The 25,736-nt window shown below is 35.9% G+C and overlaps 1 protein-coding gene across 2 annotated transcripts in view; it reads right to left on the bottom strand.

Moving 5' to 3' along the window:
- The window catches only part of LOC309475948 (myosin IXB), a 48,988-nt gene that overhangs the window by 21,542 nt on the left and 1,710 nt on the right, over window positions 1–25,736 (bottom strand). For both annotated transcript variants that reach the window (XM_082138936.1, XM_082138935.1), the window contains exons 2-4: window positions 14,180–15,076; window positions 4,770–4,864; window positions 2,254–2,316 (exon numbers count right to left, since the gene is read on the bottom strand). In XM_082138936.1, coding sequence (XP_081995062.1) covers window positions 2,254–2,316; window positions 4,770–4,864; window positions 14,180–15,016 — 995 coding nt within the window. In that variant the 5' untranslated portion in view covers window positions 15,017–15,076. The remainder of the gene's footprint in view (window positions 1–2,253; window positions 2,317–4,769; window positions 4,865–14,179; window positions 15,077–25,736) is intronic.

Below are 25,736 nucleotides of genomic sequence, written 5' to 3'. Positions count from 1 at the left end.
AAAGGTATAGAGAGAATTAAACACTTATGCTCACATGTAGTCATTTTATAGCTTTATCTTTTGATTCTAAAGATTCTAAAGCGTATTTATATTACCTTTATATATTTATTCATTTAAACTGTGCGTAAAAATAATTGATGAACTAAAATTGGAAAGTGGAAACAGTTGGAGTGACTTTATCCTATCAGACATGTGACACTTTACTCAAAGCTGATTGGTCCAAGTTTGGTTTGCGACCTCTTACCTGGAACATCACCTGACCCGGACCAGTTACTATGGCGATGAACACTGCTAAAAGCCAAACCACTTTCATGATGCCTAAAACCCAGGGTTGGCGCAAACTAAACTGAAACATATCGGGCTAGCCACCTAAACCGGCTTCCTGGTATCGGCCCCAATCCGGTGTAGTGACAAATTGGGTCCGTATTAGTTAGCTTATTAACTAGCATAGCATGGTAGCTCCTGATAGCTTGGTTTATACACACACTTACCTTACATATATTCTCAGTTATCTTTAATGTAGTAATGTGTTAATTTCAGTGTTAAATGTCCAAATATTTTAATTATAAATAAAACAAAGTTTAATTATTCACTAAACAGGCTATTATTAAGAAATTGTTCAATTGGTTTTTGTATGTATTATATAGTAAGCTATGCGTATTGTAAATTAATATAATTCGTATATATTTAGGATAATCATTAACTGACAGTTTTGGGGAGACGCGATTTCGAGGGAGGATCTGATTTGTCGTGACACTCCACTTTGAAAAGCTAGTTAGCTACAAACTGCTAACCAAAGGCAGCTAACGAGACTGAAGCTACTGAAGAGCTGAGAACTTGTTCATGAATCGTTCAAATGAATCGATTCACTGTAGCAAATCACAATGCTATGTGCTAATCTTAGCTTGTTACTCAAAAAGCTGCTTTACTGTTCAATATTTTGGAAACAGCTGCCCAATATTAAATTTGAAAGTGATATCTGGTTTTTGGACCAATACCATTTATACGGACCTATTTGGACAAATCAATTCATAAATAAATGGTACTATTTAATTTAAATTACCGGTAGTGCTGTCAAACTGATTAAATAGCAGCTAACATAAAAGTAAAAAAAAAGAAGTGTGTATACATATATACACACACATATTATATGTTTACAAACTTTTATGTTAGATGCAATTAATTGATTGGACAAATAATAAATCCCCCCCCCCCAAAAAAAATAATATATATATTAATATATATATTAAATTTGAAGGATGTGATGTTTTAACTAATTTACCTTAACTATTTGAATAATCAATCAATTCATTCATAAACTATAGTAGTATTTATGTTGATTTAAATAAAAATACTCATTGAGGATTTTTTTTATTACCTCATTTTATTTATAAAATTTTATTTATATAAAATTTGAAGAATTTGATATCTTGTTTTTTTTGGACCGAATCAATTATTATAACATGGTAATATTAAATTTTCACGAATATATTTATTCACATACATTAAATTTGAAGGAGGTGATATCTTGTTTTTGGACCAATTCATTTACATTATAAAATCAAATGAATCAATTATTTCATAAAAGACAGTCATATTTAATTATATAGATTTTTATTCAAAACCTGTATTTTTTTATTACATATATTTAATTTATTGAAATGTATTTATTTATACATTTAATTTACTTATTTATTACATTTGAAAGAGGTGATATCTTGTTTTTGGATCAAACTCATTTACCTGAACCATTTAAATTAAAATATTTATTATAATACAGTTTGTACCTCAAAATATAAAATATTTATGTAATTTAATTGATATATTAAATGTATTTATACATTTTACAATTTTACAATTTGAAGGTGACATCTTGTTTTTGGACCAATTTGTTCACATGAACTATTTGAATGAGTCAGTTCACTAAGGGAAACCCCAATGCCACAAGCAAGTTATCTTGTTACTCAGAAAGATATTTTACAATATTTTGGAAACATCGGAGCTTGAAAAATGTTGCTCAGTTTGTAGCGTCACTATTTTTAGCCCTAAGGGTGCAGGGTCTGTTTTTCAAGTTCTGCAACCTGATTATCTTTCACAACATCCACAGCGATCTGATAATAATGCGGTTAGCGCTGCAGAAATGAGTGTATGAGCGATGGGTCCACAGATACACAGACTCATCTGTGGGAACCATCTGTCTCGAACCAAGCCTGGTTTTATGTCGTTAACTCGAAACGTCTTGAAAGCTTTTACCTCTCGTTCTTCTCTCGGGAGACCAAGCGGGATTTCTCCAGCAGATATTTTTCAACCACAGCCCTGAAAGACAACGAGAAACATTACAAACGTCAGATGCCAGCGGCTCTTTGTCATAAATCTGGGCTTCAAAAGCGCACAGATGTCAATCAAAGCGGCAGATGGCCTTAAGAAAACTCTCAATGGAGTGCAACAGTGAACACCCACTTTATACCATTCATTTTCCTCAAAAAGATATTCGATAAAACGTTCAAAGACTTGAACAAAACCAACCAGACCTGGGATGAATCCCAATACTACAAACTTTGATTTGAAACAAAAGACTGTGTACTAGTGTGTAGTGTCCACTTAATGAGCGTCATCTGATGAAGTAGTCCACAGTGCACTGGGCCAGAGAACAATAGGGCCACTGAAAGCATCCGTATGGCTTTATTGACGTCTCTCAGCCTTTCTTTAGAGGAGCACAAGTAAAGCTTTCACACTGGATAGTTATAGGAACTAGTCGGCAGGGGTGCGTAACTCGCTGCTTTACTACCATAGTATGATGCATCTTTCATTGCAGAAATCAACTAGCAACAAATCAACTTTCCCGAAACCATATGTGACCCTGGACCACAAAATCAGTCACAAAGGTACATTTTCTGAAATTGAGATTTATACATCACATGAAAGCTGAATAAATATGCTTTCCATTGACATATGGTTTGTTATGATAGGACAATATTTGGCTGAGATATAACTATTTGAAAACCTGGAATCTGAGGGTGCAAGAAAATCGAAACATTGAGAAAATGGCCTTTAAAAGTTGTTCATTTATGCTTGTGATTGTGCTGCATTCACTCACAAAAATAAATTTTTTTATATGGTAGCAAATTTACAAAATATCTTCATGGAACATGATCTTTACTTAATATCCTAATAATTTTTGGCATAAAAGAAAAATCTATAATTTTGACCCATACAATGTATTGTTGGCTATGGCCACAAAATTAAACCCGTGCGACATGTGACTGGTTTTGTGATCCAGGCTCACATTTGTCATAAATTGGTCGTTCACCCACGTTGGTTAATGATGTCATGATGTATGAACCCGTTTGAGATTGAATTAACGCTAGATGTGTTGCTATCGGACATGCATCTGAGGACTATTTTAAATTTTTCTCAGTTATTTTGCTATATTTCCAGATTCAATAATAGGCTCGTTCTTACATAGTAGAGCACGTTCACACATGCGCACTCTTCAAAACCAGTGCTGTAAATCTCTTGACAAACTAAAAGACAAACGACATTTGTATGCGTTATGAATAAAAGATATAGATTGCACTGAATGTCAGCTTGCTTATTTGGCCCAAGATCAGGATTTATTAAGTCCACGTTATAAAAACAAGAAACTTTGCTTCTACAAACACACAACTCTGCGAGGCTGTTTGCGAATGTTCGTTGGGAACGATGGTTTCGGGAAACACCGACTCGTTGAACTGCTCATAACGACAGAACTTGTGACCATAGTTGGCTAATGATGCTTTCGGGAAACACACCCCTGTTTAAAAATGCTGTCTGCCGGAGTCTCGCATACTTTAGGCCAATCACTTACACACTTACATCTCTGTTAACACATAATGTAAACAGTTGAGAAATAAAACACACGTGTAACAATATATAGGATCCGTGCATACGCTCTTAAAGTGACAGCAGCCTAATATTCCTGCAGCTGCCTAGGTTATTACAATTATTTTGTATTTATTTATTATTTATATAAAACATTTATTCTTATTTATACATTATATTTTATTAATATTAATTCATTGATTCATTTAATTATTTATTTATTACCTGGACATGTTTTCATGAACCTCACCAACTTTTTTTATTGTGCTATTTTTATTTTATTTCATTTACACTGCATAAGGGCTAAACTCACCAATAGGTAAATATTAAACTGATCATGTGAATGGTATTTTTTTTATTATTAAATGTTTGTATTTATTATTACATTTAGTTGTTTTTATTGCATTTATTATTCATTTTTATATATTATGATCATTTATTATTTATATGCAACATTTATTAATGCACTTAATATTCATTTCAGTGGTTGAGGAGATTCCCCCTTCCATGTAAAGCGCTTTGAGTGCCGAGAAAAGCGCTATATAAATGTAATGAATTATTATTATTATTTCATGAATTCGTCTGCAAATCGGTTCAAAATAAAACCGGTTATGAAACGTATAAAAAGAAAACTAGTTCTTGGAATTGGAGTGAGTTGCCCAGAATGAACAGTCGAGCACAACATCTCGGCCGAGGAGGAACCATGTCAGTTCCTTAATTATGTTTATACAGCGTCTGCCACAGTGAAGGAGGAAGTGATGCGTGTGACCGGAGTGTGACGTCAGGGGCAGATGGCAGGGTGTGTGAGAGCGAGCAGCAGCTGATAAGAGCTTCAAAGCCAAGGGTCACTTTCTGAAGGCCACAGGCGCGACACACATCAAATGAAAGCGAAATGAAGGCTTGCTCACCCGCGCACCACTCCGCTCTCCAGGTAATTGACCTGGATGAACTTTCCGAATCGGCTGGAGTTGTTGTTGTGGGCGGTCTTTGCGTTTCCAAATGCCTGTTGAAAAAAAAAAAAAAAAAAATTATTTTGTAAAATGATAAGTTTTTGTTTCGCTTATTTTTACTGGAAGATATGCGTGAATGGCACCCCCGGTAAATATGATTAAAATGGCTGTAAAAAATACATCCGCATATTTTATCCTTTTGATCTTTCATTCAAAAATGTGCAAAAATCTAACCTTTGAAGTAAAAGAACTGAAAGTGCAGGGGAAATCACATTATGAAATAAATGTTTTAATAATAAATAAAATAATAAATGATCATATTTACCAGGGGTGCCAATCATTTTGAGCACAACTGTACATGCATTATTTTTCAAATGCAAAAACAAAATTATATTTTGCAGTTAAATTTATAATCTTTAAATAAACCAAACATTTTGTTAAAGACAAATCATAAAAATCATCTCAATTCAAAACATTAAAAATTATATTAATAATAAAAACATTATTATAATTATTACAATTTTGTATAATAATAGAATGTATTATTATTATGATCATTAACAATAATAAATAGATAAACAACAATAAACGGTTTACTTTAAAACTTATATTATTGAAACACTTATTAATTATGATCATTATCGCTATTATTCTGTAAACGATACTTATTTTTACTATTAAAAAAAAAGAAATAGAAATTATAACAATAGATACAAAAACTTCCATTAAAAAAATATGAGAAAATATTATTAGTTCAAACATAATTACCTCTATTTTTATTATTATCATTAAATTACTTTTAATAAAAAAAGTATTATTATTTCTATACAAAATCTTAATTATTCTTAAATTATTATGAATAAAAATAAAAATCAATATTAAGAGAAACAGACTATTTCAACACCAATACAAATGTATTAATAAAAACAATGAATTATGACTATCATTATTTGAATAATAACAATAATTCTTAATGCAATTACCAATTATTAATAATATTGTCTATATTAGTCTATACTATACTACTGTCTATACTATATACTGTATAGTCTAATATTAATAATAAGACTTAAAATTACAATATTATTATAAAATTTGAATATATGTCATAATATTGTTTACATTTTTTAAAACAAAATACAAAACCACATGTAAAAATACATATTTAAACAGTCGATAAAGAAAGAGGAACATGGTTTAATCATAAATAAGATTAAATCATGTTTCAGATGCAAATAACAGTCCGAGTGACTAAAACAAACAAATATTCTTTATTTGCGTGAAGCGGCTGATTATGTGCTGTGACTCTTGATGTTATCATGGCCTGTAAAGTCACATGACCTGGTTCACAGTCACACCTCGCCTGTGTGAAACGCTGTGATTAATGTGTCTCTGGCGAGGAAGAGCCGCGGGGCGATGCCAACCCCTGCCCGAGGAACAGTGTTCGCCCACATCGCCCAACAAAAGCCCTGTCCCGGGGCGAGAGAGGCTCTGTGCATGTTAAAGAGAGAGGCTTTGTGCCAGACACCAGTGGAAAACACACGGGGGAGGGGAAGGGCTCGAACCTAATTAAGATTCCCTGCAGTCGACCTGTGACCCCTTTCAACAAACACACCACTCCATGTAGGGAAAGCTCAATGTATAGTGTAGCCAATCAGGACGGCTGAACTGCCCAAAAATTAGCATTCTGTCTCTCGTGTGGAAGACAAAACAAGAAACTTCATGCAACTCTTTCCTAACAACAGCTTAAAGCAAGTCAAGCTCCAGAAAAGCATCATAAAAGCATCACAACAGTTGTCCATGAGCAGTAGCTTTCCAATAAAGCCATTTCCAGAGGTTTTCCCTCCAGCGAACACACTCTGATGTCAAATTTGTGATGGAGCCTAAATTTGTGTTAATGTCATACAGTATATAGTGTGCATCATCTCATATGGACTAGTTTTATGATGCTTTAACAGTGTTTGTTTTTTTATTATATTTTTTGGGGGGGGAGATTGATAGACGTGGTTAATATAAAAAAATGGAAAAGAACGACATGAAGATTTCTCAAACGAATAAAAATAAAAACATTTAATAGAGTAAATAAATAATGAATAAATAGCTAAATAAATAAAATGACTGAGTATAAAACAAATGCGTAAGTAAATAAATATAAATAAAGACTAAGCAAATAAAAATAAACATGTCAATGTAAATAAATCAGTAAATAAATAACCGAGTAAATAAATAAAAATACATAAAAAATAAATAATTAATTAAATTTAAATCAGTGAATAAATAATACCTAAATAAAATAAATAAGCAAATAAATGACCAATACATAATAAATGCATAAATACGTTTTTTTTAAATGACTAAATAAAAATACACAAGTAAACAAATATAAATAAAGACTAAGCAAATAAAACTGAATAAATAACATGAATAAATTAAGCAAATAAATAAATAAGTAAATTAAAATAAATGAACAAACAATGACTAAGTAAATGTATAAAGAATCCATATAAAATAACTATGTAAATAAAGTAAATAAATCAGTTAACAAATAAACAAAGCAATAAATAAAGAATCAGACTAAGCAAATAAAAAAGTAATTAAAAATAAATTATCCACAGCTATATCTAATTATCTATATATCTTTAAGGTTCTCAAGGTTCGACAAACATTTTATGGGACATGTTCATGAAGTAAGTTCATGAGAAGAAAAAAACCAAAGAAAAAAAACCACAAGATTCATTGAAAAAACACAGAAGTGAAAGAATTTCCCGCAGTCAGTTGACAGTGGATCTGACAGTCGCTAGATAAACAATGCAACACATTTCACTCATGCAGTTCAGATTGAAACATGTCTCCACACACGCTCTGTGATTGGCTGAGGGACTCCAGGGTATGAGGAAATTCAACAAGCCAAGAAGAGCATTTCTCTGAGTGTCGCAACAGCAAACATGCAAAGTCCTTTTTTCTGCCTGACATGGGAAAGGAAATAAAAAGGGGTAGGGGAGAAGACAGAAACCTGCCGACCTGTCGGGACTAGTTCTTATTCCTGCTGTTATTTGGGAGTCAGCAGCCTCTCGTTCCGTACAGAAACTACAACTTCAACAACATTAAATACTATTTAGCTTAACTGAGATTAGAGCAGAAGCAGGGCCCGAAAACTTCACTGAAATAACAACAACAACAACAGCTTCAGCATGTGAATCTCCCTCACCTGCTACTGTACATGAGCTCTGAGAACCCGGAAATAGAGCATGGGTGTGTGTGTGTGTGTGTGTGTGGGAGTATTAAATATTTAAATATAAATATTATATTAATATAATAATTATTTTTTAATAAGAAGAACATTTATATTTATAACAATATAAATATAAATAATAAATATATAATTAATATAACTTTTGTTTATTATTTACATTGGATATATACACATACAAATTATGTTTGTTTGCATATAATAAATAATTAAATAATTATTATATAATAATTTTATATAACTTAATACATGTGAATTAATTATTTATACTATACATGCAAGTATAATATGTATTACAAATTATTTATATTAAATATATACAAATTATACAATTTATATTAATGTATAATAATAAAATAATTTATATTTAAGTAAATAAAAAATAAGAAAAATAAATAAATATATATATATATATATATATATATATATATATATATATATATATATATATATATATATATATATATATATATATATAAAATAAAAAAATTGATATAAATATAAAATAATATACATTATATATTATAATATAATGTATTAAATTATTATACAAATAACTAATTAAATATCTAAAATAAATATAATAATATACTAATTATAATATTAATTTATACTTATTATTATTATTATTATTATTATAAATATATAAATAATGTAATTTATATTTATATATATTTATTATTATATTCACCCACAAACATATGTACATATAAATATCTATTTGTCGGATACAACATACATCCTAAATCTAAGATATATTTTTATATATATTTAGATCACAAAACAAACTATTCCTTTATACATATATTGCTGCCAGACCTGCTCGTTCACCCATCTGGTCTGACGGCCACTGAAATCCAAGTCATCAATACAATACATCACGAATCAACAAAGGCCCTATTCTCAAAGAGATTATCATAAAAAGGCCAGCAGAATCCTATTACTCACACATAACACTATGGGACACTCACATGACTGTTAAATATAGCAGCTTCTCCTTTTATTCCCGGAGCAATGAAATCGTCCAAATATCAGGCCAAGACAATCTCGCCATCTCAAGTGAACTGTATGACTTCATTCTTGTTTCTGCCTCTTCAGCATTAGCACAAAAAGACGACTCCGGATGGTTTTGTTCAGTGTTATTATGATATCGTGTTAGCTGGTGACAGCGTGTACGAGCGCTAATTGAGATCACGGACACAACGGCATATAAACAAACGTCCTTCAAGCAGAACGAGGCATCAATTCATTAGCTCACAATAACAAACAATCTACATCTGTACATTTTCTAACTCCACGTACTAGGAAAAGAAAGCGTGATGCTTGTCCTAGCATTAGCGCCAATTACAATAGCTATACCTTTAATGAATGAAAAATGGAGTGCTCTCAAGAAAAGTGGTCTTAAAAATGGTGTGCAGATGGGGCAAATCACACAAACAAGGCCTGAATCCAGACTTTTAGTGTTTGAGTATACAGTATTAAGCCATTTAGATCTTTAAATTAACAGACGCTTATTTCCAGCAACCTGGAAATTGTAGACAACTGAGATCGCAGGCCTCCAATTAGCCTTTAATGACAGAATGGACTCTTGGGCTATTTCATTTTACAAACTTTTCCACATGTCGACATCCCACGTGTCTTGTTACAGTTGTACCACCAAAAATAGCTCAGACCATCTCACGAGCCAAAGTCCACACAGGACTAACACAAAGCCGAGAGATAAACAATGGCCACAAAATAGCCATTACAGCTTCCTGAGGAACAATATGCTGACTCTAAACACCCAGAGCTCAGATCGGCCAATGAGGGAGTGAAGTCTCTACAGCTACCACTTCCTGTTGCAAAAAAAACAAAAAAAAAACTGCTTCCTGTTGAAGCGATCAGCCAAAGGGAACTTCCTGTCTGTGGGCCGAAGAAGCATTACTTCAGAGAGGACTCATATTAGCATTACCTGTGAACGAAACCCTCACCGTGCACCATGCCTGAAAAACAGAAAGCAGGGGTGTTTGCAGAGACGTCCTGTTCAACAGCTAAAAAAAAAAAAACCCTTTGCAGGGTATGTGGCAAAAAAAACCCTCTCCTGTTATCTGATACTCATTGACGTAATGCACTAAAAGCCACTTGGATCTGGAAGAAAACCACATTTTTGGCTTGATGGATTCCACACTGTTCTCCTGCAGGGCATTTGAAGAAGAATGTACCACATAAATAGGTCACTTACCGTAGATACTTTTTTTCTAGTATTTAGTATGCATGCAATGATGCGAAGGTCAAATATGCAGCAAAGGCAATACGGTTGTAGGAGGGGATTACTGAAAGAGTGCAGCTACGGTGAAAAGGCGAGCAAAACCGGTCGGACGTGCTGGTCAACGACAATTGATGCCAAAGATCTCTGTTTACATCATAAAAATATGCTTGTAGAAGCGGAGACAATAATGTGCAGCTTTAAAAAGAAAGGACTGCAAAATTACAGTTTATGTTGAGTCACAGTCCATGAATTTGCTTGTAATACAGTTTAAAGACAAATCTATTTGCTACTAGGGTGAGGCTTTTCAGTAGGTAACAATAACTGTTTCCATCCACCTATTTTTATGTGCATTTTGGAATATCGCATGAAAAAAACGCTGGATGGAAACGCCGAGATAAGCTTTATTTCTAAAAATCCACATAAAAAAAAAAAAAAAGTATGCAAAAATGTTATCCGATAAGGAAACAAGCGCATAAACTACAATCGAAACACAATTACTGACTAAATTCCTCAATGCACATTAAAAAAAGTCATGTGACGACGTAACGGCATAACTGGACTAACCAGCAGACTGATCTCATTGCACAGCATCTGAAATGCCTAAGCAAAGTCTGTCAAAGTTGTTTAGTATAATCACCTTCCAGAACTGTCTTACACGACTGCATTCCCAAACAGCAGGCATCCACCTCCGAAAGCAAGATCACTTTAAGGCGCAGGAAATTATAAACAAAATGATATATAGTGGCTTCTCCTACTGCAGCAAGTCTATTTACCGCCAGTTTATCAGGAAGTGACGATTTTGTTCTCTTCGGCTCACTGGATGGAAACGGTGCTTTATTCGCAAATGTTTGATGGGATATTCCAATATTGCGCATTTGTTAAATTCGCAACTTTGAATGGAATACATAGCTAATTAGAACCAGTTAACCATTCCACAGTTGGTAGAAGAAAACTTTACTAACTGAGACTAACATGCTGACGGTGGTACCTTGTTGTCTAAAGGGTTAGAAATGGGAGTGCAACCAAGCTCAGTGGATTTATCCGTCCAAGTGACACGTGGAAGGCTGGACTAGAAGAAGGAACTTTGCATTGACCCACATATGGTAACATTTCTCTCCAATACAACGGAAAGAATAATAAGTGGAATATTGTGTTCTTTTTAAACAAATCAGCACCAATTGATCGGCTTGGAAGATGGATGAGACAAACAAACTTCATAAGACCATAAAAGGCAGAGAAACCTCAAGGAGATCTGATTGTGATCATTGAAAACGTCTGGATGGAGCTTTGTTATGGTCTCAATGTTCAATTGACCAGTTTTCACAGGCTGCTTCTAACCATAAGCGAAGACACAGGAATATTTGGTTATGAAGCCTCAAGACATGTCTGCCAAGGGACAATGACTATGCTGACTGCGGGGAAATGACTTCTGGTTTTCAAAAACCACAAAGACTGAGGCAAGCGTCAACAAAAAAACCTGCCCCCTTTCATCTCTTCCAGGACTTGCTACGCGAGTGAACTTTGTTCTGATATAAGGGGGCTGAGATAAGAAACACCACCAAATGGGTTCTCATGATATCATGTGTACAGAAAACTTTCTGAAGTACAAAGAAGAGAGGTGAATCTCGGAAGCCACGTGGGTTGGTTTTGTACCTAATAAATTGCCTGATAGATAACTTCACATGCAAGTGTGAAATCTGGATAGGGCTGCACAATATATCGAAATATTGCAAATGTACATATCGCGATATGCATATCGCAATGGCTTACAATAACTGCATGATTTTAATACCTCAAAAAATTATGAAAAGTATAAGTTTTAGGTCGACGCAGAAAGCAGAGAATAGACTGGATGCATGACTGTTACATATGCGTGACATGCTTGATGTTATAAAAAAATATAACATTTTAACATATTAGGCGCAATAAGCAAAGTACTTGCGCGCACAGAAAGCCGCCTCTCGGACAGCGCGCAATCCATATTTCAGTTCTCTTCCACAGCTTATATGACAAAATACACACAAAATGATGTCAAAATGCCCATCTTGGTGAGTATGTGAACATAGTCAGTTGTCTCAAATGTAGTAAACAGTTTAGAAAGAAAGCGTGCATGTAACAATATCCATGCATGCAGCTCTTAAAGTAACAGCAGCCTAATAAACCTGCTTCCATCTGTGTGCTTAACATTAATCAAACAACAAAAGACAAAGAGAAAATCACTCACTGCTCTTGACTGAATAACTTTTGTATCTTTAATAAGAATCAGTGTATATTAAAAGACTAAGCAGTTTTTTTTTTACATTTGATATTCAATTTCTGTTGATAAGTTAACCTAATGTAGGCCTAGCTGAAACCCTCAACCCGCTGGCTTACATTTTACATTAAAATTACACTTTTTATGTAGCTAATGCTACAATAAAACACCGGTGTTCAATTTCAGAAATTGCAGGGATCCTTCTCACAAAAAGAATGTGAAACATGTATGTTGGATATATCATTTTTAAAATATATTTAAGTATAATTACAATTTATTCATTAAATAATTAAAATAATAATACAAATGTATCATTTAAGCATTTTTCAATATCATGCAGACCTAAACCTGGAGATTACAACTTTCCAATAATCTGAATAAAGCTTCTAGGTGATAACCCTTGTGCTTTGAAAATTTCATGACATCACTCTAACCTTTCTCCAAATGCACTCTTGCGAGCGTTTCCACAACGCAAGGGTTACCCCTACCATAAACCGCCATGAGATCTGGGATGGGGAAGGGGTTCTGCTGAAATTTTGCAAAATAACAGAATGTGCTTGAACAGGTTTATGGGACGAAGCAATAATTTTACAGCAAGAGACATAAAACAAGAACTGCATGAAACGCGGCCCCCTGAGGAAAGCCTCCAGATGTAGGTTTGCCGGTACTGCAACATGAGATATGAAACAAGTACAGCAAGTTGCGACCCCACGTTTCAAGCACAGGCTTGTAGGAAAGCACACTGTAAATAACTGATCTAAAGAGCTACAGTTTACAGTGAAGACTGAGAGACCTCTGGGTAAGCTGTCATTATGGCTTTTACAAAGCATTGTTCAAAGTAGAGTGCTTTTCCAGAGCCAATAGTTCCAACCAAAAAGCCAAGGATTCAAAATCATGCACAAAATGAATACAAATCGTACACAAACACCCAACTTTGGCAATCAAATTTAGAGTTCTCACATGTCACTACCATTTTTAGGGGTTGACAAGTTCTAGGGTTGACAACTACAAACCGCAAACCTATCAACTGACTTCCTTTATCTTCACCCTTTTACTTACAACAAAACATGTGAAAGTTTGTTTTAAACTCAAGAGGCTTGAGCTTAGAGTCTGCACAGTGTGAAATGTAAGAAGACCTTTAGAAACAGTTAACCATCCTTCATCCCCAAGTCCTCAAACAAATCTTCTGATCCTCAATTTGATTATTGTAGGCCTGCCTTGTGAATGTTCAACATACCATGCTTTTCCACACCCTACAATTTCAACCAAAGATATATTTTGTTGAAGTGAGTCTCCAAGAGTTTGAAGTCATGCATAAATCTAATGCATAATGCTTAAATAAAGATAAAATACTACATGCTATTATTATTTTTGGGGGTTGACAAGGTTGATAAACTCACAAATTGACTTATTTTACCCTTCCAATACACTAGAACATAACATCTGATAGGTTTCAAAACTCTTGAGACTAAAGCTCAGAATCTGTCCAAGAGGAAGTTGGTACTATCCCATTTCCCAGTAAGTCCTTAAACGAATCTACGGATCCAGAATTCCCTTACGAATGTTGTGAAAAATACAACCAAACCCCGTTCGTATCAAGGTGTTGATAATCTTACCTCAAGCACAGGTCCTGCACCCAAGATGGTTCGCTCCACGCCACTTGCGTAACCCTTCTGACTGAGGGCCGTCAAGCAGTGAATGAGGAAGTTAGTGCTTTGTGTTTTGCCCGATCCACTCTCTCCTGAGATAACGATACACTGGTTGATGTGCTTGCGCAACATGGCATAGTAGGCCACATCGGCAATGGCGAAAATATGGGGTTCCAGCTTGCCCAACTGGTGGTTCTCGTACATTTTGACATATTTGGGGTTGTAAATGGGCAAGAACTTAAAGGGGTTGATGGCAACGAGAATGCTGCCAGCGTATGTGTAGATCTTCTTCTTTTGAAAGCGATTGCGAAGGTTATCCAAGATGCTGTCCTCACTGAGGACCGGAAGGTTGCAGAGGTCCTCGAAGTCCTCCTGCTTTGGTGGGAGAAAACCCCGAGCAACCAGTCGCTTGGCCTCCTGCTCATTTGCCACGGCGGGCAGGTGCACATAGCGGATGGAGCCATCATGGTTTCGCTCCTGCAGGAGAAAGTAAAACCCCTCGTTCCGAGAATGTTGTTCCTGGGCTTTCCTCGGCCAGAGAAGGACCCTGTGCACTGGAAGATCGGTCGATTCCAGCACCCACTCCTCCCCGCCACACTCCTTCACCTCCGCCAAGACATATCGCTTGCTGGCGTCCAGTTCGAGGACCGCTGCCACATCTTGGATGACGGTAGCTGCGGTGGCCTCCTTGGTGACTCTGACTGTACAGCACGACGCCGTCTCTCGAGCCAGTCGAGGGTATATCTGAAGTTTGTAGGCCTTTCCATCTTGGCTAGTCGTCCCATCGCCATCTTTGACACTCATTCTGACTCAGGATGAGCCCCGTCAGCATTACGTACTGCCTTCGCAACCACCATCTAGCACCTGGAAAAGAGGATGCAAGGAATTAGGCCTGCGATTAATCAATTATTTCTTCGATTAAGCATTCTGCAAAATAATCACTTTAGTACATAAAGTACATAAAACATACAAATATGATTACAGTAAAATAAGCAACAGACTGGCATTAAAACACCTCTCAACTACGTTGAATGATTGCATTTTTTAGTGCTGTCAAATAGATTAATCGCGATTATTTCTAAAAAATAATCTAACATAAAAGTTTGTAAATTATAATATGTGTCTATAAACACACATTTACAAACTTTTATGTTATTTGTGATTAAATAGCAATTAATTGATTTAACGGCACTTTGTTCCTTGAAATTTACAGATGTTCACTACAGAAAAGCAACATTTATTGATGAAGGTTGTCCTTGACAGCACACAGAGCCAACCAACCAACAATGTCATTTGTCAACAACCATTTTAAGTGATTTTATTGATTAGTAATTGCAGTCCTACATGCACTATGTACTGGCCTACTTTGTTTCTTTCCATTAACCTTCCACTTTCTGCTTTGAAACAAGCTCCAGCAAGTCTCATTCATCTCAATTAGATCAATCATTTGTAAACAAGAGCTTCTGGATTTAATTAAACGGAGATAAGGTGCCATTACCATTATTTAGATGAACCTATCGCCCCATCCCTTATTTGTCAGGCCTGCAGCTCTTCATCTGACCTGATTATTCATGGCGTCAGGCTCAGACTAAACAGCTCCTTTATTTAATCTCCCTAAAGCGTGTCCCTGCAATAAACTCTGATCACGAGTGGAAATTGTATCTGTGTAGCAAAGAGTCTCACAGGAAACTGTGGTCACGGTTATAGTCTGTGTGTTGCCGTGAATCTGCCCCCTCATCCTAGCTAGCAATACACAGCACATCTCTATAAATATACAGTACAAAGCCACAGCTGCTACATCATAGGTGTCAATATCGCCATGCAAATGCATCCCTGCATAGCAACATAAAGGGGTATCTATGTCAACTAAGACGACGTGAAATCAAAATGGACACCATTTACTTTCTTATTGCACACAATGCGATACATTTTCATAATTTCATATGGAAATGGAAATCAGATCTCCATGGAAATCAAGTCCTGTTCGGCATTCACTCAGAAATAAGTCACATTACAGAAGAACAATGCTTTGTGAATGCTTTACAAGGAGCCCTAACAGGCCACATGCTCCTAAAGGCTTCTTGAAGGACCAAAATCTGACCTACCAATCTAAGCTTATCCAACACCATTTATTTAATTTTCAGATTACTGAATTTTGGCTTGGCAGAGTTATTTCTATGCGGCGGAACAAACGATGCAGAACACTGTACGCTTGTTCTAACTGTAAATTTACGGATACAAGTTATTTCCTGGAAAAACCAGAGCCAAGTGTCTTAAACAGCTGTCACCTTGTATTGAGCAAAATTAAGTTACTCTGGAAAATCCTTGTGAATGAATGGATGTATTTTCTGATGACTTGTCATAGTGGTGCATCCACTGAGACTAATTTTTTTATCTAAGATTAAATCAAACCATGAGGGGGTCAATAAACTAGCCCAAATTGTACTTTTTTATTCGTTATATTTTCTAAGTTTGGTAAAGTAAATGAAAAAATACTAGCTGCATTTGCTGGTAAACAATGGCGAAATGTAAACCTAAATGTCTGTAAAATAAACAGTGGAACTGCCTAAACGTTTCCAGCCTGGTTTCTCAGATGGGTGAAAGTAGGCCATCCTCCTAACTTGGCTGTTGACCATAACCAGAATCAATAAAACCCCAAGGCATGCATAAAGTCTGCGACCACAAAAACAGCATCATCATTACGGCTCATTTTGAGCTGGTCTGAAATAGAAAAGCCAAGCCAGGTTAACTCTTCTCAAAGCAGAAACTGAGACCAGAGGGAGAAAAAAAAGAAAAAAAAAAAAGAAAAGAAAACCTTCCATCAAGGGAAAGAGTAGAGTTAATATATCTCTGTCATGTTTCAGAGAAAGTCGATAACTTAAAAACTTAAAAGACAGCCTTACTGTGAGCTACGATGTTGTTAATCGATAGTATTTGCTTTTGTTGAAGCCTTCAACCTGCATTATTTCATCTTAGTTTTAAAATAATCTTTATTTAACAGTGGATTTCGTGTTGAAAAACTGCACTACCCATGATGCTGTACAGAAAATTCCACCAATCAGAGAGTTGAAACAAGCAAAAACATGCCAAAAGATCTGGTTAGCTCCAATGAAGCTTGTAGTTCTTTCCCTCACTAAAGCCATTAAGTTTTGTATCTTCATGTTTTTGTCCGATTTTCAAATAATGTTTTTGCTTCAAATCAAAGTTTTTTAGTGTTATGATTCACCTCATAGCTGATTGGCTTGGTTCATGGCTTATAACGCTTTCAAGACAAAAAAAAAAAAAAACCTTCCTATGGCACTTAACATGCATCTAAAAATTCATGCACAATGCAAAAAAACCTAGTGACCTAGTCTACGACCACGTAAGCATAACGTATTTTGGACATTCTAAATAGATCACATGTGACACACAACGCAAACTGATTCCAACAGTCTGATGTTAGCATGTTGCTAAGCTAATGGCACAACACTCTTACAAAAAACAAATGTATACATCACACCTAAATATAAGGCAATAGTACTTTCTAATAATTCTGAACATTTTTAAAAGATATTTAAAATGAAAAACTCATTTAGTTGCTTCCTAGTTGCTTTTAGTATCATCAAATTGGCTTTATAAGTAATTTCAACTTAAATTACATTAAAATGACTTAAAACTTCAAGTTGAATCTCGTATAAGATGAAAAAGTTGAAATTGCTTAAATTATGAGTTAAAGTAATGTAAAAACATGTTGACTTCTTGATCAGATATTTACAGTGCAACCACTATTTCCATTTTCCGCCACATAGCTTGCAAAAAAGTATTTTTGTCTTGATTTTCAGTTAAAATATCTAAAAAGTCCTTAAAACAACAGAAAATGTACTTTAGAAGCAAGTATTATGACTAGTTTTCATAGATTGTCTCTTTAATACGAGTGCATTTTGGAAGAATTTTCCACTTCTTTTAAATATAAACAGGCTAAAAACAACTTATGTTGTCGAAAACAACTTATTTTCATAATTTAAACTATGAAAGGCAAGTCTTAATATCTTATGCACTGTTGCTTCTCAAGTAAATATATCTTATCTTAAAGATTTTTAGATATTTGAAGAACAAGTCAAAAAAGATAAATCAAAAACTTAAGTCAAGAGCTTGTAGCAAAGCCAAATGACTGGAAATCATTGACATGGTTGAGAACAAGCAAAAAAAAACTGCAAGACAAAGACACAAGCGAACAGTAAAAATCATCACCAAAGCGTTACTTCTTTTCAAAAGATCACCAGGATCATCCCTCGAACGGTTTTCTCAGAGGAAGCTCAACTGACTGGCACGAAAACAAAAGTTTTGGCCTCTTTTCAGGAGGGCAACGGGAGAGATTTGTGATTCGCCAGAAGGGTCGATTCTTCAGCTCCTCACGTTTCAGCCTCCTTCAACACTTCCTACGGATAGAGATACATGCAATTTGGCCGAGCTCCCGGGAGAGGGAAAAGAGAGAAAATCCCATGAGGTAAATCAGTCACAGGTTCTTTATGGAGCACAGATGCAGCTGGAGACGTTCTGAATGAAAAGGCCCGTTGAAGTGGAATGTGCGGCTGAAACAGAAACAGGGCTTTTGTTTTAATATCACCATTTAGGAAGCAAGTCTTTTAGCAGACGCGTGGGCAGGGGAAAGACACAGGCTTCCCTACGGACGACGGTCTCGTCTGGCGGACGTCTCCTTCTGGTTCAGGCCTACGCTGAGTGATTTTCAATCAGATAGACGGAATATGCAAAAATTCAAGAATCCACCCACAGTTCTCTAGATATGACTCAAATCGCTTCTTCAGTGCAAGTCTGGGATTTTTTTGTTTGTTTTGGTGCTAAAACTTAAGTAACACTGACTCTGAAAAATGTAATTTTTTTGCGGAGTGACTTACAGTAAGGTGCAACTTATTTTCCAGAAAATGCGATGCAGATTTTAAGCAGTTCATGTATTATCTGGAAATCAAATCAAAGATCTTCTTGGCGTTGCAAGTTCTTGTGTACAAGTTTTTAATCTCTAATATGACAGTAATAGTAGTAACAATAGTAATAGTGATAGTGACACAACAAAAGGGCCAAATGTGCACTATTTGTTTTTTTGCCGTTAAAAAACTACTTTCAGGATTTACTAAAGACACGCAGTGAAAAAATTTGCGCTGAAGAGACATGGACAGGGTTATGGCTTATGCATTTGTAGGAGTTTTCCTTTCAGATGCAACATTTATGGGAGGAGAGTATTTAAATGAATAATGCTAGGTTATTTACTAAGGTTTGCGCCAGTCAATTTACTGGTATTTGCACCATTATTTAATGCCCCCCCCCCCCCCCCCAAATAACAGTTTTATTTGTTTTAAACCAGACGCTAATTTGCGCTGCTCTTGGTGGATTGTGTTGATCATTATGGAAATTATCCGGCTGCGTCTGCGTTCTTTAATTTCCGCGTCTTTAGTAGATCAAACGCAGAACTTCCCAATCCCATCGGCTTTTCTGGGAATGCGCTCTCATATTAATTTGCCCTGTTTGGTAAAACTGGGCCTAAAATCAAATGAAGAAATAAAAATCTAAAAGCCCATTTTAGCCCAGCTAATGCTTCAGTTTCATTAAAGCAAGGTCATGTAATGTAAAGAGGCAGCAGTGGGTCAAGAAACGCCTCCAACTCCTGAGAGAAATCAACTCCAGTCTGAGTGGAGCTCAATAAAACATCGGCAGTAGTTTCCACAGCGGGACACAATCTCAACGGCCTGGACCTCCTGCAGACTCACATGTGCTCCAGCTTTAGTTTCACCATCCTATCCCACCACAGGAACAAGCACTTACTGGAGACAAAGAAACCCTACTATCTCGAAAAGCACCAGATATCCAGAGAGTGGCTCCAGTGATACAAATCACTCTTTAATAAAACTTTAAACTACAGTTTTATTGACTCTTATGTAACTTGAGCTAGAGTTATACATGATTGCACAACCAATGACGAATGCTTGGATACTTTGTCACCATGAAATAAAATGTGACAATTCTTGTTTTTTTTGTTTTGTTTTTTTTTAGTAATATTGCAGTATTTATTATACATGATTTATCCGTTCACATCATCATTACTGTTTTAAATTCATGTGCCTCGTAAACTTGAATCAGAATAACTTCCCTTCCCTCTTGCAGGATCTCTTCTCTTCTCTGATGATTTCCCACAGACTAAATCAAGCCCCGCCCACCTTTGTTCTTGTTCCAGATGCTGTTTCACTTGAATATACGTCACAATAGAGAAGAAAAGAATTGCAACTTCTGTTTCATGCCGACTTTATTAAAAGGTCATTTTTGTGCATTTTTACCAATTAAAATTGCATTTTCAAATTTAATGTCCTCCATATACTTCAACTGTTTGCCATTGGTCATTTAAACAAACTAGTGCAATATGAGAACATATTTAAACCTCAAACCGGAACTTGAAACTAGTGGTTCTGTTAAGGGGCGGGACATTTCCCAAACACACCCTCTAAGCGCTTGACCAATCACAACACACTGCTCCAGCCGACTGCTCCATAGAGATAGGAACTAAACAGAGCGTTACTGAAAGACTGGGAAGAGACGAGCTGCAACAATGGAGAATATGGGGGAAAATAATGAACATTCAAGTATGTTAACCTGATCTAGTAGAAAGTGTCATAAAAAAGAAAGAAATCTCACACTTCATCTTTCTTTTGAGATGTAAATGACTCAAAATGACTCTTTGCGCAGAGTATTGCTCAGATATAATGACTGTTTTGAATGTTATCAAATCATGTCGTATCCGATCGACACGCGAGCTCTGTGCCATTTGCATGCAAACGGTCTCCTGGACGTGCCTGAGAAAACACGGGCCTCCTAAGCGCTCTAGGGCAAAAACACTGCCACAAAAAAAAGGCCAGTAGTTAATGAGGAGCAGCCAGATATACAGACTCCATATGAACCGGCATGACGTCAAACCGAGATAAGCTTACATTTTTGATCCTAAAGGTCACCTCTGTCCAAGGGGAATTGCTGATTATGATCCAAAGAAAGCAGAACGTGGATCTCATGTGAAAAACCATGGAAGAGGTGGAAAGAAAGTCAAGATATAAACTCGAGTTGAACATGAGCCTGTTTGTTCCATCTTTAAGATGCATTTAAATAACTGATGTTGTTTCTAGGCTCTACTAGAATAGGTTTTCATATTTGAATGTTGATTGTTTCCCCATATTCTCCATTGTTGCAGCTCGTCTCTTCCCAGGCTGTCAGCAACGCTGTTTAGTTCCTGTCTCTATGAAGCCCCTCCTTCTGAAAAGCACACTGTGCTCTGATTGGTCGGCTGGACCAATGTTGTGATTGGTTGAGCGCTCTGAGTGTGTTTGGGAAATGCCCCACCCCCTTACCATAACCGCAAGTTTCAACACACTCTACTAACTAACTCAACCAGGTCCCGCCCCTTTATTCTGCGTATAAATGATTTAAATGAGGAATATTGTGACATATTCGTTTCCGGAAGAAACTCGAGACTACAATGGAGGCGTTTCAGGAGTTCAGAAACAGTGACACTGATATGATATAGAGATTAACACCCTTTGGAATGGCTTTTTCATGCTCAAACAGTAACATTACACACTAAAGAAAGTTGAACATGGAAAAAAGCTAAATAGGTCTTCTTTAATAATTGCTTGAATGTAATTGAATTTTAAAGTTTTAAATCTACAGAAAACACAAGTATATGCATGCATGCATTTTGCAGCTAAACACTCAACCTAAAGTACAGGTCAATGCTGTTTTCGACAAGAACACCAATTAGTCTTTAAAAAGTGGTCAAACAGAAGCCAAAGCTGCATCATGTCATGTGCTTCGCTCTGAAAACATCTTGAAAACATTAACTGCTCCTCCTAAATCTCCTGATATTACGGCCCAAGACTCCGTTTGGCTCTTTAAGTGCTTTCCAATCACTGAATGTTTCTGTTGGTCGGGCGCTCGCAGTCATTACACGAGCTCTGGGATTAGCTGGCATATCCAGAAGGAATGTCACGTCACCGGCAGCCTCGCCTCGATGACTTACTTTTGCCTGTGTGGCGTTCAGCATGAGAACCCGACTACAGAAGACCCAAAAACTCTCTTATTTTTTCACTGAGGTTGAGGGTTGATGTTTTTTCCTCGGCTGCACAAACATCAAGAAACTATTAAACATAAAACAATTTACTTATATTATCGGGTCGGTAAGATTTTTTTATGCTTTTTACAAATTTTTAAAGAGATCTGTTATGCTCAGCTAGTCAAAAATACTGTTAAAACAGTAATTTTGTAAAACATTATTACAATGTAAAATAACTGTTTTCTATTGTAATATATTGTAGAACGTAATTTATTCCTGTGATGCAAAGATGAATTTTCAGTATCATTACTCCAGTGTCACATGATCCTTCAGAAATAATTCTAATATGCTGATTTGCTGCTCAAAGAAAAAGAAAAAAAAAGAAAGAAAAAAAAAAACTTTCTAAACTATCATCAATGTTGAAAACCGTTGTGCAGCTTCATATTTTTGTGGAAACCGTGAATTTTTTTTATGTATTAATAGAAAGTTCAAAAGCACTTATTTAAAATAGAAATATACATGTCTCTACTGTCACTTTTGATTGATTTAATGCATCCATGCTGAATAAAAGTACTAATTTCTAATAAAAATAAACTGATGACGCCAAACTTTAGGGGTCTTATTTTCTTCAAAAAAATTAAAAAGCCTATTTAGCCTATATATATATAAAATAGTATTTTAACCTGGCTAAAATAATATATCATGCATTATAAACGTTTGAATTTGGGGGAAATGTGCATAACTGACATGAAAATAATGTCACAATGGGGGGAAAAAAAACTAAATTTTCTGTCTTCAACACAACATATTTTCGTTTGATTTATTTAATGACCGTTCACACGTGATGTCATCGTGTTAATCGATGGCCCATTTCGCGGGCTTAAACCTCCTGCGGCGTGTTTACATCAAATGAAGAGGAGAATGGCGCAATGTCTGCCCGTTTACTAAACAAACTGCGTCGATAATCAAGCAAAAGTCAACAGAAATCTCACAGCTGTGTGTCGACGCTAACAGCCACGGTTAATGAGCTCTCCTCGACTGGCGACTGAGGGGGTGTTTTATGAAGTCTCTGGCTCTCCAAACTCTCCGGCCACTTTCCACTCAGGCACACGCTTCCTGCATGAGATCAATACACAGCCCAACATCAAAACCACACCATGGCATGGTCAACCCGCTGACACCAGCACAAATGGAGGCTCCCATTCATCTCCGGGACAGTATGAGCACGCACATTGTCTCTCTGACTAAAGGTTAGACAATAAACGCTCGTTATTCAGCTGACCTAAACAGTCAGAAATGTCAGGCTAACGCAGTGTTTTAGAAGGGGTTAATGCAAAATAGAGACCGAATGTGTGTCGGCTAGACTCATTTCTTCGTGTGCTCTATAATTAGGGTTATTTATAAACTTGGATTGGACGAGGAGAAACTGCTAGCAAGACAGTCCAAGCTTAGCTTTAACAATTTCCGTCCGCTTCTACCACGTGTGCGTCATCTCGTGTGCGCACCGCAAAGTTTGCTTGATGCTTGAAAGCTTTTATCTCTCCTCCTCAACCCCCCTCCAAAAACCGACACACCCATAATGCATTGCTGTCAGACCACTTTGGGGCAACTTCTAGATTAAAAGCCTGTCTTTACCACAGTGAAACAGATGAGTGACCGGACCACGATGGATGTTTCACTAAATTAGGGAAGCATTCCACTGCCATCTGCAAATCTGGCAGATTTTCGAGAGGAAGGCGGCTTCTTTGTGAACCTCATGGAGAAAATGGATCTAATTCTTGCCATCTGCTCGTCAATACACATTACTGGTCTGTTATGATGGATGGATATGAAGCCACTGGTTTATATATCACCAATGGCTTCATTTTCATGCATTACAGAAAAATAAAATAAAATAATAATAATAATAAAAGGTAGGGGTGGGTGATATTGAATTGGAAGTTCACAGTTTCCATGCAAGTAAAGATATATACAACGATCATTAATATTGAAATAATTTGATTTTCCAAATATGCAGCCACATTTTTCAATCCTTCCTTCTCACAACTACAGAGAATGATAAGAAAGTAGTTAATAAACTTTAGTAGCTGAACTACTATGATTCATTTCTGTGAGTAATTGATTCTCAGAAGTGAATCGATTCAAGACTCCAATGCAGCAAATATTTAGCAGAAATTGTACGAAATCTCAGCTTAGCATTTTTCATAAAGGTTTTATTAAAAATGGAAACATTCTAGAAAATATACTGTGGTTCGTTTATATGCAAAAAATGCATATAAATGAAATGGTTAAATATTCTTTAAAGAAAAAAAAATGCTGAGACTGTTTGTACTTTGAAATGATGATGAGTTGAAGACAAAATATATATTATATATTTAAGCCACAAAAAAAAAATATATATTTCCAAAGATTTGACGGCTGAAAGCTTGCTTTTTTAGGCCACATCGTAAAAGTTTTAGTAAAAACATATGTACAGATAATACTGTAGTTGCAACTGTGTTTAAACAACTGTGTTTAAAAAGGATGATTCCTTTGGTTGGTGAAAAAAAACAACTATATATTTAAGCCATTTTAGAGCAAACTACAACTACTGAGTTATATATGAAATATTTAAGGCTGAAAAGTATTGTGATATGTGAACAGATATACTGCCCAGCCCTACTTCCAGGTCTCTCATTCAGTGGTTCCCTTTCAATACGTCAGTGCACATATGGTGCAACAAAAAAAGCTTTGTAGGCCGCCCTCTCAACTTCACAATAACCCTTTAAAACACAGACTGAAAAAAAAAGAAAGAATGAGAACGAGTAAATAGGGCAGGGACACCCAGCCGTCTAACACTCCTGGCAACCTGAATTTCTTATGACTACGTCTACATTCATCAGCAAGAATCAACTTCCTGTTCATGTCTCCTAGTCACTGAAGAGTTTCTCAATATGAACCCACCCCCTCTATTATGCTGTTCACTGTCAGGTTACGTAAATTACAAATCATTAAAGTCAACACAAAACAAAGGTGCGGTTATTGGCTAATGTAGATCCTCTCAAAATGGTCAAATATTAGCCAGTATTTTGGGATTAATATAAAGACAAACAGTGACATGCATATATTAGTGTTGTCAAAAGTACCGACTTCGGTACCAACTCAGTTCTGAAATTTTAAAATATGATCCCAGCATTTCCCTGATTAGCCATTGTGTTCAGGCACGCAACATATGTCTGTGATTGGCTACAATGATCAACGCTTCAAAAACGTGTTACCGAGTGCTAACACAGATACACACAGGAGCATTTGAAAGCAGATGTCATTGAAGCATTAATCATTGTACCCAATCACAGACATATATGTTGAGCGCGTGAACCTAATGGCCAGAGACATATATGTTGAGCGTGTGAACGCAATGGCCAATCAGAGACATATATGTTGAGTGTGTGAACA

This window comes from Leuciscus leuciscus (assembly GCF_965113295.1).
Source record: "Leuciscus leuciscus genome assembly, chromosome: 15".
In the NCBI taxonomy this organism is placed as follows: domain Eukaryota; kingdom Metazoa; phylum Chordata; class Actinopteri; order Cypriniformes; family Leuciscidae; genus Leuciscus; species Leuciscus leuciscus.
This window is presented reverse-complemented; position numbering and strand designations above follow the sequence as displayed.